General features: G+C 42.3%; 1 protein-coding gene across 1 annotated transcript in view; it reads right to left on the bottom strand.

The window, feature by feature from the left end:
- The window catches only part of CSPG4 (chondroitin sulfate proteoglycan 4), a 74,441-nt gene that overhangs the window by 10,044 nt on the left and 48,363 nt on the right, over positions 1-16,034 (bottom strand). Inside the window, exon 6 of the mRNA XM_069981303.1 lies at positions 946-1,141. Coding sequence (XP_069837404.1) covers positions 946-1,141 — 196 coding nt within the window. The remainder of the gene's footprint in view (positions 1-945; positions 1,142-16,034) is intronic.

Below are 16,034 nucleotides of genomic sequence, written 5' to 3'. Positions count from 1 at the left end.
GCAACGATCAGCCGACATGAACGATGTCGGCTGATTGTTGCACTCTATTGCACGGGACGAATATCGTTCGTAGCGGCCGTTATCGGCCGAATACGAACGATATTGCTCCTCTAAACGACCCGTGGAATAGGGCCTTTAGACAATTGACAATACACCGTCTTTTCAGTGGTGGGAAGGATACAGTCAGTGAGTGCTGCATGACCTATTTAACTCCCTATATTACATTGAGCGGAGCAGGGCCAGAGAGGAAATGGCAGCAGTGACGGCAAGATACATAATGCCATAAACTCTTGTGCATGGTGGGCCCTGTCAACTGACCATTTAAGGTGACCATACACCTGCCAATAGCGGTCAGCCAAATGTTCAATTGAATAACAGCTATCGTCTCAGATCTCCCTATGTCCATACATGTTTGCACTGTTGAATGTTCAAGTGGCCTTCAGTAAGCAGAATATATGAGCCCTGAGATGACAATGAGAATTTGGTGTGACCATGAGCTAAATAATCTTGTGGCAGTTGATAATGGCCAAGGGTAATGATGGGTTGTAAAGACATTGCCTATGTGAACAAAAGCTTTCAGTGTGGATTGGAATAAAAGTGACATCTATTATTCAGTGAACCGTAAGTCTCTTCAGATATTGCACAGGTTATGGCTTTGGAGGCATTGTGAGAATTCTGAAACATCTGGTAATGTGTATCACATTACCCTTCTTCCCTGTTTCCTGTAATTCAATTACCTATCCTCTAATATGATTTTTCAATGACTGAACAACAGGTTACCTGCTGGGGCTTGCTCCCATATTATTATTTTACTATGGCCCTCCCATGGTCATCTGATCTCAATAACACTTACCATATCTCAGCTGCCCATGTACCTATATTTTGGTGGCTGAGAAGATCTGCATATAAATAGACCTACACCTTTTAGTAGGTAAGGTATCTCACCTCTGTGCACAAACTGCACCATTCCCAGTTCCAAATCTCTTTGTGAAAAGTTTAAAACTCTTCCAGGGAATCCCCTCACAATCAAATCTCCGTTGGATGGAGGAATGATAGAATATATGATGTCTTCAGGTGCAGAGTCATCGTCAACAGTATGCAGGGCTTCGGTGGTGATAATAGCAGTGTCCCCCTCTAGTATCTGTCATTAAAACAAGAAATATTATAATAGGTGCAATACATAAGAATTACCAAGAAGTGTGTCATCTAGCTGTATCATTTATTGGGAATCTGACAGATGGTTTCATGTAGTATGACTAATCACAGAGCCAGGTTAGAAGCAATGTCTGTTTGTGAGACATTAATTTGTATATGCAAAGAAGCAGTACCCATGGAGTAGGCCTGATCACCCCAAGTATTTTCTTCCACTTCAACAGATAGCAGAGATGCTGTCAGTCTAATGCTGCGTTTACACGGAGCGATAATTCGCCCGATCGTACTATTAACCATTTCGAAGTAACAATTTTTTTATATAACGATCAGCGTTTAGACGGAACGATATATCGTACGGAAAAATCGTTTTGCAATCTCTTAAGGCTATCTCGCACATAGGTTAAATCGGTGAAAGACTGTTTACACGGAACGATTTGCGAATTTTTTGCGAACGATGATTTAAGAACATGTTGTAAGATCAAAATGAACTATTTCTCGCTCATCGTTTAACCATTCGCTGCGTTTACACGTATGATTATGGTTCGTATTCGATCGTTATTGTGCGAATTCTCACGATAATCGTTCCGTGTAAACGCAGCATTATACAAGAGAAGCAGGCATGCAAGGGGAAAGGCAAAAAAGGGATGGAAATACTGAGAATCTGAGCACCTGAGGCAATCGGCTTCACTCTGTGGCCACTTGAGGCAATCAATCCTGCCTTGGAGGCACTTGTTTGTGGATCTGTGAAGGTCTTTTAACCCATACCTATTGCTGTGATTAGTTACACTATATGAAACCATCCAACAAATTTCTTTGTGTATATCAACAATATGCAATGAAAGTCACAAACTCAGACAATTCATCTAAACGCTAAAATTCCATCTATGTTCTCTATAAGAAAATCAATTAGTGATTTCTGCTGTTTCCTAGTACTGCAGTGATCTCTAGCACACTAGCATGGTTCTGCCCCTCCCTACACCTGTATCAATTCAACCTCTTCTCCCTGGTCTCAGATTCCCAGGTCAGTTTTCGGCTCACATGACTTGTAGCAGGTGGATAATTGATGGAAAGGTGGGAGGAGAGAGACGAGCGTCTTCCACTGAATTGGTAAACAAAGTAATAGCACTGTATACGCACAGAGAGCTCTGTGCACATGGTTACCAGAACAATCCTTTCATGTGCAAAACCAGGGCATATATATACCAGCCTAACACAAAGCAATAGGACAAAAACTATGATGCAACCATAGTACTGCTTCAGTATAAGTAATATGAGTATTAATGCATGATGTTAGGATATGACAAGATGTTATTGCAGCCAGGCCATTAAATGTTTGGTAAATGTTTGTTTTTTTTTTTTTTTTTGGGGGGGGGGGGGGGAGATGTATTTTATTTTATGTAAATCCACACTGTTTATAAAAACTTCTGACATGTCAAATGTGTGTACTGGTGGGGTCCAGGTGCTGAGACACAACCCCCCCCCCGGTCGCTAAACCGAAGGGGCACAAGTGCTCAGTAGCACTTGCTCTGCCCCTTCATCTCCGCTCTCACTGCAATCTACTAAATTATAATGGAACATATGGAACTTTCATAGGCTCCCATTACAATTTCATAGACTGCTTGTATTAGCAGTCTACAGAATTCATCTCCGTATAGCAGAAAAGAAGGGGCAGGGCGTGTGCTGCTGAACGCTTCTGCCCTCTCATTCTAGTGGTTGGCAGGGTCTCAGCACCCAGACCCCAACCAACCAAAGTCACATTATCTGTCTCTTCTGTTGCCAGCCAAGCTGTAATACCTCATATCTGTCCCTGCTATCCCTATCAATGAGCACCTGGCTAAGGGGCAGGGAAACAACAGAACAGTGACAGCCTTCAGATCAGTATAGGGGAAAGGAAACCATTGTTTCATCTCTCTCTCTCTCTCTCTCTCTCTCTCTCTCTCTAATCTATGTAGATGGCTATGTGGCCCAGGGTAAGCATGTCTGTCACTGTCAAGGGTTAATAATTACCTCTGTCTGGCAGTTAGAGAATTCCAGTAGTGTCAGCACACATCATTGCTAGTTGTCTAGCAGTGAGGGAGTTAACAGTAATTAAGAAGGGAGTCCAGTCAGTGTTGTGTGAGGTAAAATTAAGCAAGGTCCTGTGTGTGAGGTTGAAACTGTTGACAGATTTATGTGAAAACAGTAGCCAGAGATCACCGCACAGGAGATGAATTTGCCACAAAGGGAGAAAATTCAGTTCAGGGTACAAACCCACACACCGTATACACAGCAGATACGCAACAAATACGCAGCAAATACGCAGCAGATTTGTTGGTACAGATTTGATGCTGTGTTCAGTTATTTAGATATAATCTGCTGCGTTTTTGCTGCGTATTTGCTGCGTATTTGCTGCGTATCGCAGCAGTAAATACGCTGCTTATACGGTGTGTGGGTTTATACCCTCAGTGGGAATCAGATGGATTACAGGATAGGACTGGTGAAACTCAGGTACCTGTAACTTATCACCCTGTGAGAATTTGATGTTTCTTTCTGTTGGGGTTTATTGTGTATACCTGAATAAATCCTGCTAAACTTCACTACAATGGAGCCTGCTTAACTTCATAAAGTGTGCTATAGAGAGGATATGCTTAAGGGACTTGACCCAAGGCATTTCCTCCTCCTAACTCCCTCAGAATCTTAAAGAACTCATAATACCCCACACTGCCATACCATAAGAGGCTGTGGATAACAGATAGATTGATATTTTGTTTACTGTGTAAAACAGAAGCAGATTGAGTCAGCGATGGGCAGATACTACAAGATGAGGCAAATACTTGGCAGTTGGCTCTAAGGTACAATGCATGCTGGGAAATGTTTCCTGGATGGCGACATCTTGCATATAGACCGACTTTTAGAAAAACTTGTAGCTCAGGAAAGGCAGCAGCTAGAAAGACAGGAGATGGCTCAACATTCTCAGGGGGACTTGATGAGTAAGACCAATTAGTTTTGGGACCATTTCATTTTTTTTGCTCTTGGGTGGAATATCCCTCAGGGTGCCTTCACACCTACTGCTGCGGATCCAGTCCCATTCCACCCTATAGAGCACATACAGCGGGATTCTGCCGTGCACTGATTGGCTGAGCGGGACGGGAGCCAGGAGCCTGACATGCAGCTGCGTCGCCGAGCAGGTAATGTATGCTCTCGGCGGGGGGATTAACGCACATACTCCCAGTGGGATGTCAATCCCGCTGTGAGTATGTGCTCTATAGGGATGAATGGGACTGGATCCACAGAGGATCTTGCTGCGAATCCGCAGCGTGAAATCCGCTGCGCATCCGGTAGGTGTGAAGGCAACCTTAAATTGTAAAACCACACACACAACCTGAGGGCAGGGGTGGTGCTGTTTTTGCAAGATGTGTGTGTAGCCTCACTCCACTCTGATTTTGCTGTTACTATGCACTGTCTGTATAGAGCCACTTGCTGTGGTCGACGCTCTTTAAAAAGCTTTACTAGCTACCTGACGCAAGAAACAGAGAGCACTGGGTATGGCATCTGGTAATGTTGTTTAGAAAGACAATGCACCAGAAGCAATGAGGGACAGTAGAGCTATGCTACTGCCCATACACAGCATGGACCCATGTGAACCTAGCAAAGAAAACCTGTAAGAGCACAAGAAAAACCACAAAGTCAGAGATGTCTACTATTGCCTTTGAGAGAACTGTGACAGGGCTTATACTAAAATCTCAACCTAAAAAAAAAATTCTTTGATCCATGAAAACATCTGACACTTGATGATAAAAAAAATGACTGGACAGATATGGTAATACAATGACTTGGAGAAGAAAAAAAGAAGAAAAATCTTACCTGGGTGCTGGGCTTGTGAAAAATCGTAGGTAAATTCACTGAGATTTATTAAATGTGATATATTGCATTGAACTAATGAGACACACACACACACACACACACACTCACTCTACAATAAACTTCCAATATAAAAAAAATTATCAAAACGCAACAGTTTTTTTAGGCATCAGAAATTTTTCTTTTATTGGTAGCCTTGTGTAAACACTGCATGCATCATCTCTGCCTAATAGTCCCTTGATAATATAGTCTGTACAATAAGATGTATTTCTTTACTGGTATGCTGATATCTAGTGGCCAATAGGGAAACTGCAGTAATTCATAATTCTCATTTAGAAAAATATATAATTTTTACATTTACTTATAGGGGTAATAATGTAAAAAAAATATTTTGCAGATCAACTGGTGTCAAAAAGTTATACAAATTTGTAAATAACGTCTATTTAAAAATCTCAGGCCTTCCAGTATTTCTCAGCTGCTCTCTGCTGCCACCTCTGTCCATGACAGGAACTGTTCAACAAATATTCTTAGAAAACCTCTCTTGTTCTGAACAGTTCTTGTCACAGACAGAGGTGGCAGCAGAGAGCACCACGTCAGACTGGAACCAATACACCATTTCCTGCAGGACATACAGCAGCTGAGAAATACTGGAAGGCTTGAGATTTTTAACTAAAAAATAATGTACAAATTTGTATAACTTTCTGACACCAGTTGGTTTGAAAACATTTTTTTTCTCTCAATTGGAAGCACATGAAGCTTTCCTGGGGACAATATTCCCTAAAATGAGGTGTTTATACTAAACATTGGATGGGAGAAAAATACTTATAGAAAATTGACCAATACCTAAATAATACAGTTACTTACTGAGACATGTAAGGTACGCCGTGCAAGAATTTTCATATATTCAATATTTTCCTTCTGCTAACAAGTAGAAGTAACATGACTAAATATGAAGGGGTTTTTCAGGCTAATATTAGTGGTCCATTAATTGATGATTGGTTGCGTGTTGGGTGTCAGGCCTTGTTACTGCAACTCCCATTCAGTTGTTTAACAGTAACCAGTACATTGTGAATGGAGCAAACTGCTTAAAAGAGACTCTGTCAGTAGGTTCATGCTGTCCTATCTAAGGGTAGCATACACTAGTGACAGAATGAGGTATCACTTACAGTGTTCTGTGCAGCTGATTTGGAGATATCCTCCTGAATAATCAGGACTGTGAGTGCTAAACACTAATCCTGGATATTCATGAACACCAACTCACTCTGCCCACCGACTGCTGTGTGTATGTGTATATATATATATATATATATATATATATATATATATATATATGCAGACAGCTGTCAATCAGCAGCTGGAGGGAGGAGTATGTAGTGCGGCGTGAAACCCGTTCTCCTGCTTATTGCTTATTAGCTGAACAGAATAATTTCTGACACTACTTTATGCTGCTCACATTTAAGGCGGCATAAACCGAGTGACAGAATCCCTTTAAAGGGGTATTACTATCTCAACCAACATAGTTAAACTTGTAGGAGTCATCAAGTTAAATAGTTAAATATTTTTGCAAATACATTAATTTCCTCCCATTGTTGACAGCTCGTTGTCTAGGTTACCAACCACTGCTCTGCTCTAAAAGCATGGTGGATATAAAGCTATAGTAAGTACATATACACCAGCCAGACCACTGAATTTGGAGCAGAGTGATGGTCAGTAACCTAGAAGGAGACAAGTTTTCTAAACTAATGTATTTACAAAAATATTTTACTTGACCAAGTTTAACTATATAAGTTGAAATGGGAACAACCTTTTAAGGTCCCGTTCACTTTGTGCAGGCGGTAAATAGCTGATTGGCAGAAGTGCCAGGTTTCACCGTCCTGCTGAACAATGATCGATGGCCTATCCTGAAGATAGTTTATCAGTCATATTAGCCTGGAAACCCCCTTTAAGTCTAGGTAATGCATTTACTAATGGTCTTTTTCCTGTACTGGGAAATTACTAGAAAATTAGAAGAGGCCACTGGAAAATAGTTTTTGAATGTCTTGGGGAATGATGTTTTCAGACAGCAATGGCATTAACATCATTAACATTCTTGTTGTCCTAATGTGGGTCAAGTATGTGACATGATCAGATTAATGTCCTAAAAATTCACTCATGAGAACTTATATATCTCAGCATTTCCTTGCAGACATTTTAGAAACCCTTTAAAGCGACTCTGTACTCACAATCTGACCCCCCAAACCGCTTGTATCTTCAGATAGCTGCTTTTGATCCAAGATTTGTCCTGGAGTCCATTCGGCAGGTGATGCAGTTATTGTCCTAAAAAACAACTTTTAAACTGGCAGCCCGTGCCCAATGGCCGTGGCCTAGATTGTGTATGCATTAGGCTGGCACACCCTCTCTGTCCCTCCTCCCCACCCTCCTCATCATTAGGGATGCTCCAGGTAGATTGTCTCCTATTCCTCAGCAGTGTGTGAGCACTGCACATGGGCTGGATCGTTAAGGCACCTGTGCAATGTTCAGACAGGAGAAAATGTTCTAGGGGCATTCCTAATGATAAAGAGGGTGGGGAGGAGGGACAGAGGGACGGAGGGGTGGTGCAAAGTTAGGGCACAGATATTGAAGGCCACGGCCATTTGACACAGGGCTGAAAGTTTAGAAGTTGTCAAAGTTGTCAAAGCAGAGAATAGTGGCCATCATTAGAAAGGAGCTTGAGGTATGATGGAACCCCCTAGTGGTTATTCACATGTATCATCTAGGTTGAAAAGAGTGGCACAATGTGCTGGGGCAGGACAGGATAGTGCTGAGCATTATAGTGCACACAATGCTATGGGAGACACTATGTGGTTGGCACCACTGGGGGGAATCCTGGGTTGTATAAGTCTATAGGGGACATGTATCAAGCGGCATACTTTATTTTTTCGTCGGAAAGTGCCGATTTGCGAATAATTTATTCGCAAATGGGCACTTTCCGCCGGGTACGCCAGGGGGGCAGGGAGGAGGTGTGGAGGGGGCAGAAGGGGGGGCGCAGACTCAGAGTCCGCACGATTCATCTTTAGTTTCGCCAAAAAATACGCAGGAAACCTACTCCAGCTCTCAGCTGGCGTAGGTTTCCTGCCGTGCCCACCGGCACGCATGGGATTTATGTAGAGGCAGTGCTACTCTACATAAATATCCGTAGTGCCGGAGCTGCGGGGACATTTGTCTCTTCGCTGTTCCCATTCCTGTTTCATCTTTGGGCTTGGGACACATACATCTTTGAATTCACATTGCCTGTAACAGGGGTTAAACTGACCATACATGAACAATCCAAACCAGGGCTTCTCAAACTGTGAGGTGGGCCTCACCAGTGAGGCGCCCCCTAGTTGTTGGTGAGGCCCAGCTGGGGAGCCAGTTTTCACAAAGTAACTATAATCTGCACAATCCTTTTGCTGTTTGCAGAAATCTCGATTTTAGCAACATTATTAATTTATTTTGTACTTAATTTATTAGTATATAGCGTTTGGGAGACAGATAAAAGGCAGACCTAGCATTATTTTCAACTTTTAAATGGACTTTCACCACAGATAATGAGGCCCAGGCATCCTCTTGGTCAGTCTGGTGAGGCCCAGGCATTACCTTGGTCTGTTGGGTGAGGCTCCAATAGAGAAAGTTTGAGAGGCACTGATCCAAACTATACTGAAAGCGACTCTGTACCCACAATCTGACCCCCTCCCCCCAAACCACTTGTACCGGAGCTGGCAGACAGCGGGAATCATTGCCTAGAGTTCGGGTTCGTACGAACCCGAACCTCGGCAGGTTCGGACCATCCCTTGTTGTCAGAGAAGAATCTTCTATTAAGTAAAATACATTTTCTGACTAATTGAATATATTTTTACTTGTCTGAAAGGACTGTATTGTCACATGGTCATTATTTTTATAACTATCATCTGTTGTACTGTTAGAAACACCTCTCTCTCTCTCTATACACACAGAATCATCTTTGCCTTGATAGAGACACGTTCTTATTTTCACTTTTTGTCACTTTTTAAGTTTAAAGGGGTTGGCCACTTTATTGTAAAGTTGTTTGCTGTACAGGGAAGTGTACAGAAGGAATTCATAGAATCAGGATCAGGAATTCATAGAATTGTTATCTTTACATATAGATATCATCTATACATCATTTGGCTATTTATAAAGATTCAAAATATAGAATCCTGTTGCTGTCCCTCAAACATCCTCTGAGAACAGGAAAACAAAGCTTCTAAAGTCAATGTCATCTTATCTGCTTCAGACCTTATCGCCAAAGTGTGATAAGCTAATGAAATGTTTCCTGCACAAAACAACTGAATAGTCAGCTCTCATAACTTATAAGATGTTCTCTACCCATGTTTATTTTTTGAAAGCTTTGGTGACAATTTAACTGGGCCCTTGCTTGCACAAAATAAAGGAATGTTATTTCTCTCCATTTCTCACATGTGGGGAGATGGATTCTGACAGGGATTCTTAAAGGGAATCTGTCATCCAAAATTAACATTCTAAACTGCTGACACTTGTTAAATAGTTATTGGATCAAGGAGAAAATTGTACCATTCATATGTCCGTCTGTGCTTCCATACCATAGTACAGTGCTTCTCAATTCCAGTCCTTAGGCCTCACAAACAGGTCATGTTTTGAGGATTTCCCATACAAAGAACACATGTGAGAATACCTAATGCACTGAGTATAATTATATCACCTGTGAAATACTAAGGAAATCCTCAAACCATGACCTGTGGGTGAAACCTGAGGACTGGAATTGAGAAGCACTGCCATAGTACAATGCTTTTAATCCTTTTTTCCAAGCTCATAAAATTCTCTAAGCTGGAATGCCTCCTTCCTCCCTCTCTTATAGGACTCTGCTTGGAACTTGGTTTCAAGTTGTCAATCAAGCTGGGACAGAAATATGAGGGGGAGCAAAGACACAGTCCATCTTGCAGCATTTCTGCAGCTTGGAAAAGACTCTTTGATGCTTTGCACAGGGGAAAAAAAGTATGAATGGTACTGTGTGTCTCCTTGACCCAACAGCTGTCTAACAGTGTCATCAGTTTGGAACGTGAATTATTGCTGACAGATTCACTTCATGTCGAACATGGAAAGCTTAGGGTTTGGAAGTTGATAAGCTAACCCAGACCATACCAAGGGACTAGGAGATGCATCATTGCCTGCAAATGATCTCCAGACTCAGCATCTATACCCAAACAGAACAAGGAATGTATTTATTGTTTATTGCTATTAATGGTTAAGCTTGTGAAAAAGAAATAGGCTAAACTTAAAGTTTACCTGTTGTTATGACTTCCAAAAGCGCAGCATTCAACCGTCCCTACAACAGACCTGTCACGATCACTCTACTACATATAACTACTGGGTCGCAAAGCTGGATATGTGGTCTGAACTGGCGCTTTACGCCTTGGAGGTGCTGGGCTGCCCTGCCGCTAGCGTGTTGTCAGAGCGGGTCTTCAGTGCAGCTGGTGGCATCATCACTGATAAGCGCATCTGCCTGTCAACTGACAATGCTGACAGGCTGACATTTATAAAAATGAACAAAGCCTGGATTTCACCTAAATTCAATTGTCCACCCAGGGAAAGCAGCTCAACATAAGGATTCTTGGTATAGCCTCTCCTTCTCCCCCTCCCCTTCCTCCTCCTCCTTCAATTCTCAGCCAACAGCCAATTATTGTTCGGCCATGCTGTGTCTGGCATAATTTTTGGGAGGCTCACCTGCTACCGCTTCTACCTTGGTCACTGTGTCATCATCGCCATGATGTGTCTGGCATAATTCTTGGGAGGCTTACCTGCTACCGCTTCTACCTTGGTCACTCTGTCATCACCGCCATTTTTGGGAGGCTCACCTGCTACCACTTTTTCTTTGGTCACTCTGTCATCACCGCCATGCTGTGTCTGGCATAATTTTTGGGAGGCTCAGCTGCTACTGCTTCTACCTTGGTCACTCTGTCATCACCGTCATGCTGTGTCTGGCATAATTTTTGGGTGGCTCACTTGCTACCTCACTTACTTTTAATGGTTCTCTGTGTCCTCACTACCATGCTGTGTCTGGCCTAATTTTTTAGAGGCTCACTTGCTACCTCACTCACTTTTAATGGTTCTCTGTGTCCTCACTACCATGCTGTGTCTGGCCTAATTTTTGGGAGGCTCACTTGCTACCTCACTCACTTTTAATGGTTGTATGTGTGCTCAATGCCATGCTGTGTCTAGCATAATTTTTGGGAGGCTCACTTGCTACCTCACTCACTTTTAATGTTTCTCTGTGTCCTCACTACCATGATGTGTCTGACCTAATTTTTGGGAGGCTCACTTGCTACCTTACTCACTTTTAATGGTTCTCTGTGTCCTCACTGCCACGCTGTGTCTAGCATAATTTTTCTGAGGTTCAAAGCCTGCCTTATCTACCTTGTTCACTGAGTTCTCACTGCCATGCTGTCAGGCTAAATTTTGGGGTGCTTCATATGCTACCTCTGTTTTAATGGTTCCCTGTGTCCTCGCTGCTATGCTGTGTCAGGCTAAATTTTGGGGTGGTTCACATGCTACCTCTGTTTTTTTACTCCTTAAGGATCGGGCTAATTTCGTTTTTTCCTCCTTGTGCGTAAAAGGCCATAGCACTTGCAATTTTTCACCTAGAAACCAGGGGGGTATTTGTTTTTACGCCATTAGCCCTGGGATAAAAATTCCTTGGGTCTACTGGGCTGTGCACCATGATGTGTTCTTTCTATCGGTACCTTGATTGCGCATATGCAACTTTTTGATCACTTTTTATTCTAATTTTTCTGGATTTGATGCAACCAAAAATGCGCAATTTTGCACCTTGGGACTTTTTTGCGCTTGTGTGGTGTACCGTGCAAGATCAGGAATTTGATAAATTAATAGTTTGGGCAATTACGCACGCGGCGATAGCAAACATGTTTATTTATTTATTTATTTTTATTTATAACATGGGAAAAGGGGGTTGACTCACACTTTTATTAGGGGAAGGGGCTTTTTATTAATAGCAACACTTTGTTTATTTTTTTACACTTATACTAGAAGCCCCCCTGGGGGACTTATAGTATAAGCACTCTGATCTCTCATTAATCTATGCTGCATATAGTAATACAGCATAGATCGATGAGATAGGCACTCGATTGCTTCCGGCTGCTGCAGCCGGAAGCAACCGAGTGCCGAGCTGGGATCAGCGCCATTACGGCGCAGACCCCGGCCGGCAGCAGACACAGGGATCTCTCCTCCGGGACAACGATCTCTGCCACTAGACACCAGGGAACGGCTCCGGAAGGTAATCTGATGCAGCTGTCATCTTTGACAGCTGCATCTGATTACCTTATTGGCGGGCACAGCGATCGGCCCGTGCCCGCTAATAGCCGCGGTCCCGGGCTACATGTGGCACCTGGGACCGTGGCAGTTCAGAGCGGGGTCGCCGCGCGGCCCCACTCTGAACACCCTTAACGATCGCAGGGGTTAATGGTTCACACCGCCATGCTGTGTCAGGCTAAATTTTGGGGTGCTTCATATGCTTACTCTGTTTTAATGGTTCACTGTGTTCATACCGCCATGCTGTGTCAGGGTAAGTTTTTGGGTGGTTTATATGCTACCTCTGTTTTAATGGTTCACTGTGTTCTCACTGCCATGCTTTGACAGGCTGAGTTTTTGGGTGGTTCATATGCCTACCTCTGTTTTAACCAGGCTGTTGCCCAGAATTTGGTGTAATGTGGCGATTAGGCAGCCTCAGAGGCATTCATGCATGCTGCCCCTGCTGTTTTCTGTCCATTTCCGTGGAGTTTCCATAATTTTCTAAAGGTTGACAGGTTTTCACACGACCTTCCCTCTGCCGAGCTTGGGTCCCCTGCAAAAATGCTTGAGTTTCCTATTTACTTCAATACGGTTCGTTACTCAAAATGAGCACCCGAGTATCGGGAAATATTCGTCTCGAGTAACTAGCACCCAAGCATTTTAGTACTTGCTCATAACTAATGCTTTTGCTTTTGTATGGCCAATGTTTTCATAGTGGATACAATACACTTTTCTGGCAGCAAGACACTGCCTCTATTTTAGGTTTCTGGTTTCACGTTTTTGGATCTTTTAATGATGTAGCCGGCACAATAAAGCTATTTTATATTTAATTTCGGTGTGTACTGTGACTTGTTATGCCCTATATTCTCTCTTTTATTTGGTTCATTAGCTTATGCATTATAGGGCTGTCAGTAGCACCCATATCTACAGGATCCATTAGTGGTGCCTACCATTTATCCTGAAGTTAGATAATCAATATCAGATTTGCTTACAGGCCATGCTAGGTTACTACAGCCCAGACCTCATGGGACCCCACTGGGAGCCAAGCTGCAGTTACCTGGTATGGTTACTACTAGAGATGAGCGAACTGGGTTCGGGTTCGAGTCCACCCGAACCCGAACGTTGGGCATTTGATTAGCTGGGGCTGCTGAAGTTAGATAAAGCTCTAAGGTTGTCTGGAAAACATGGATACAGCCAATGACTATATCCATGTTTTCCACATAGCCTTAGAGCTTTATCCAACTTTAGCAGCCACCACTAATCAAATGCCGAAAGTTCGGGTTCTGATGGACTCGAGCATGCTCCAGGTTCGCTCATCTCTAGTTACTACACATGCAGTCTTCTGTTGCAAGTGGGGCTTGCGTTGTGGAAAAGGTGCAGTTTATTGCGCGGCAACCGAGTTGTTTTCCTGCATATTGATGAATTTGCCCCACAGTTTTTTTACAGTTATTTTGTGACAGAAAAAAATGTGCAATTAACAGGCAAATTGCACCTGAACCTTTCAAATGTTTTTTTTTTCCCTGACATTTTGAATGTTTTTCAGCACTGTATGAATAATAAATAATGGGCCATGACTGCAGTCATGCATATGTCAGCACAAAAACACTCATCAAAATCCAGGCAAAATTCTCAAGGCATGACCTCACTACAAGGGGTATTTCAACCACCATGCAGCCCTTTGTCATATTTCTGACTTACTGTCACGCGTTTCACATGGAATAAGCTGATCTGCAGGGCTGAGCTATAAAATGCATTGAGGTTAGGCTCTTAGTAACAGTCACAGTGCACTAGGAAGAACCTGTTTTTATGCCAATGCAGATTCTCTTCTGCTTGTTTAGCCTACAGTTCAGTAGGTTCACAAGAAGCAATGCAGCTCTAGACTCAAGCAGCTTGTTTGGTATAAAATAGTATGTTTTCTTATGCACAACTGATCTTTATGGCAGCTACCAGAGCACATAGAAGGGAAACAGAGGTATTAAAATACTTCTTTTCTTTAAAGAGTCACTGTTGTATTTTTAATTTTTTTGCAAAAATCAATAGTCCAGGCGATTTTAAGAAACTTTGTAATTGGGTTTATTAGGCAAACATGCCATTACCTGCATTCAAAAGGATTTTCCCAGGTCCCCCCCTTCCTCCTCTTTCCCATTCACTGCAAAATATCAGGAAACCGTGTCTTGTTGCATCAGACACAACCCTGTCTGTTCTATAGAGAGAGGAGGAGGAAGGAGGGAGATGAGTCGGCAGCAGAGAGCAGAGAACAAAGGATTACACAGCCAGGAGCTGCATGAAAGCGCTATTAAGAGGTCAGAGAGGTCAATGCTGACTGTCAGAGGAGATAGCCCTGTAATGTAGCTGTAAATTAACTCTTTGTTGTCCTGTTTTGGTGCCTCATCTCCCTCCACCCTTCCCTTCTCCATACACAATGATGAAGACAGGGGGGAGAGCTTCAAACTGCTTTTTCGTGATAAAAATTCATTTTTCGGTTAATAAACCCAATTACAAAGTTTCTTAAAATCGCTTGTACTATTGCTTGATTTCTGCAAAAATAAAAAATTAAACGACAGTGACACTTTAAGGTTGCAACAGAAACAAAAAACAAACAAACAAAAAATATAGCAATGACAGATGGAATTTTTGAGGATCTAAGACCTGAACTTCCTGGGGCCTGTGCCTGGCTGAATTGTGACATTTGGGATTCATGTCTCCCTCCGGTGAGGTTCAGAAGAAATAAAAATACCTCTTTACCTAAGTGATTTACATTACAGTAGATCAGTTTAAAGTGAATGTGCAGCCTGTTCAATAACAATGGTTTATGTTTACTCAATTAAGCCAGATAACCATAGTGTAAATGGTGCTGCTCCCCCCTCATGAGTCAGCTGTATTCTGATAGCTCTAATACCCAATGACATAATCATTTTTTGTGGTGTTTAGGCTAATAGGAAAGCTGGCCTTTTTACTACTATTCTGAGAGATCTTCTTTAAGTCAATGGCTCCTACAATAGTGTGTCAGATTTTCTGTAACAGATCTATTAGTTAAAGTGATTTAAAGGGGTGCTGAAGCCATTTAGAATACTGTTGCCCTTGCATAGAACATAAGATAATATTCCTACCTCACCACAGTTTCCTCCTCCGACAGCATCTTGAGGGCCCCCACTGAATGACCCTAATTCTGATGTAAACTCTAAACATGATCTGAACAGGGCCTTAATATGACAGACCTTGTGTTTCCTAACAGCAGGTATTGGGAGCAGCAGGGCTTTGCTACTACACATGAGGTTGCTGTTGGGTCCTGCCAATATTGTTAAGATCATTTTCTAATGTTTATAGCCTGCATATAATACTGCTACAGTGAATCTCTCCCACCCCCTCTATAAAAAAAATGTTCTAGATTGTTTAGATATATGTTTATGTGTTACAAAATAACATTAAATATATATGTTTGCATAGCATGCATTAGTATTACATGCCATCTACCAATAGGTGTGCTGTGAACCATCAGGTGGTATTGTTGCTAAGAGCAAACAATATGTGTGACTAATGAAACTCCTCTGCAATATTTAGAAGGTTGTCTAATAAGGGGTAACGAGGACACCCAGTGGATAAAAGTATGTAGTGCATGTACACTCACAATCCTCATTTTTGTTCTCAAAGATGTAAGTGGTATGTTTTTAGAACATGCATAATAAGGCTAACTGTATATGTAGAACTATATCAAAGAAAACATT

The sequence above is a fragment of the Dendropsophus ebraccatus genome, chromosome 1 (assembly GCF_027789765.1).
Source record: "Dendropsophus ebraccatus isolate aDenEbr1 chromosome 1, aDenEbr1.pat, whole genome shotgun sequence".
NCBI lineage: Eukaryota > Metazoa > Chordata > Amphibia > Anura > Hylidae > Dendropsophus > Dendropsophus ebraccatus.
Note: the sequence above shows the minus strand (reverse complement) of the source record. Positions and strands in the feature narration are given on the sequence as shown.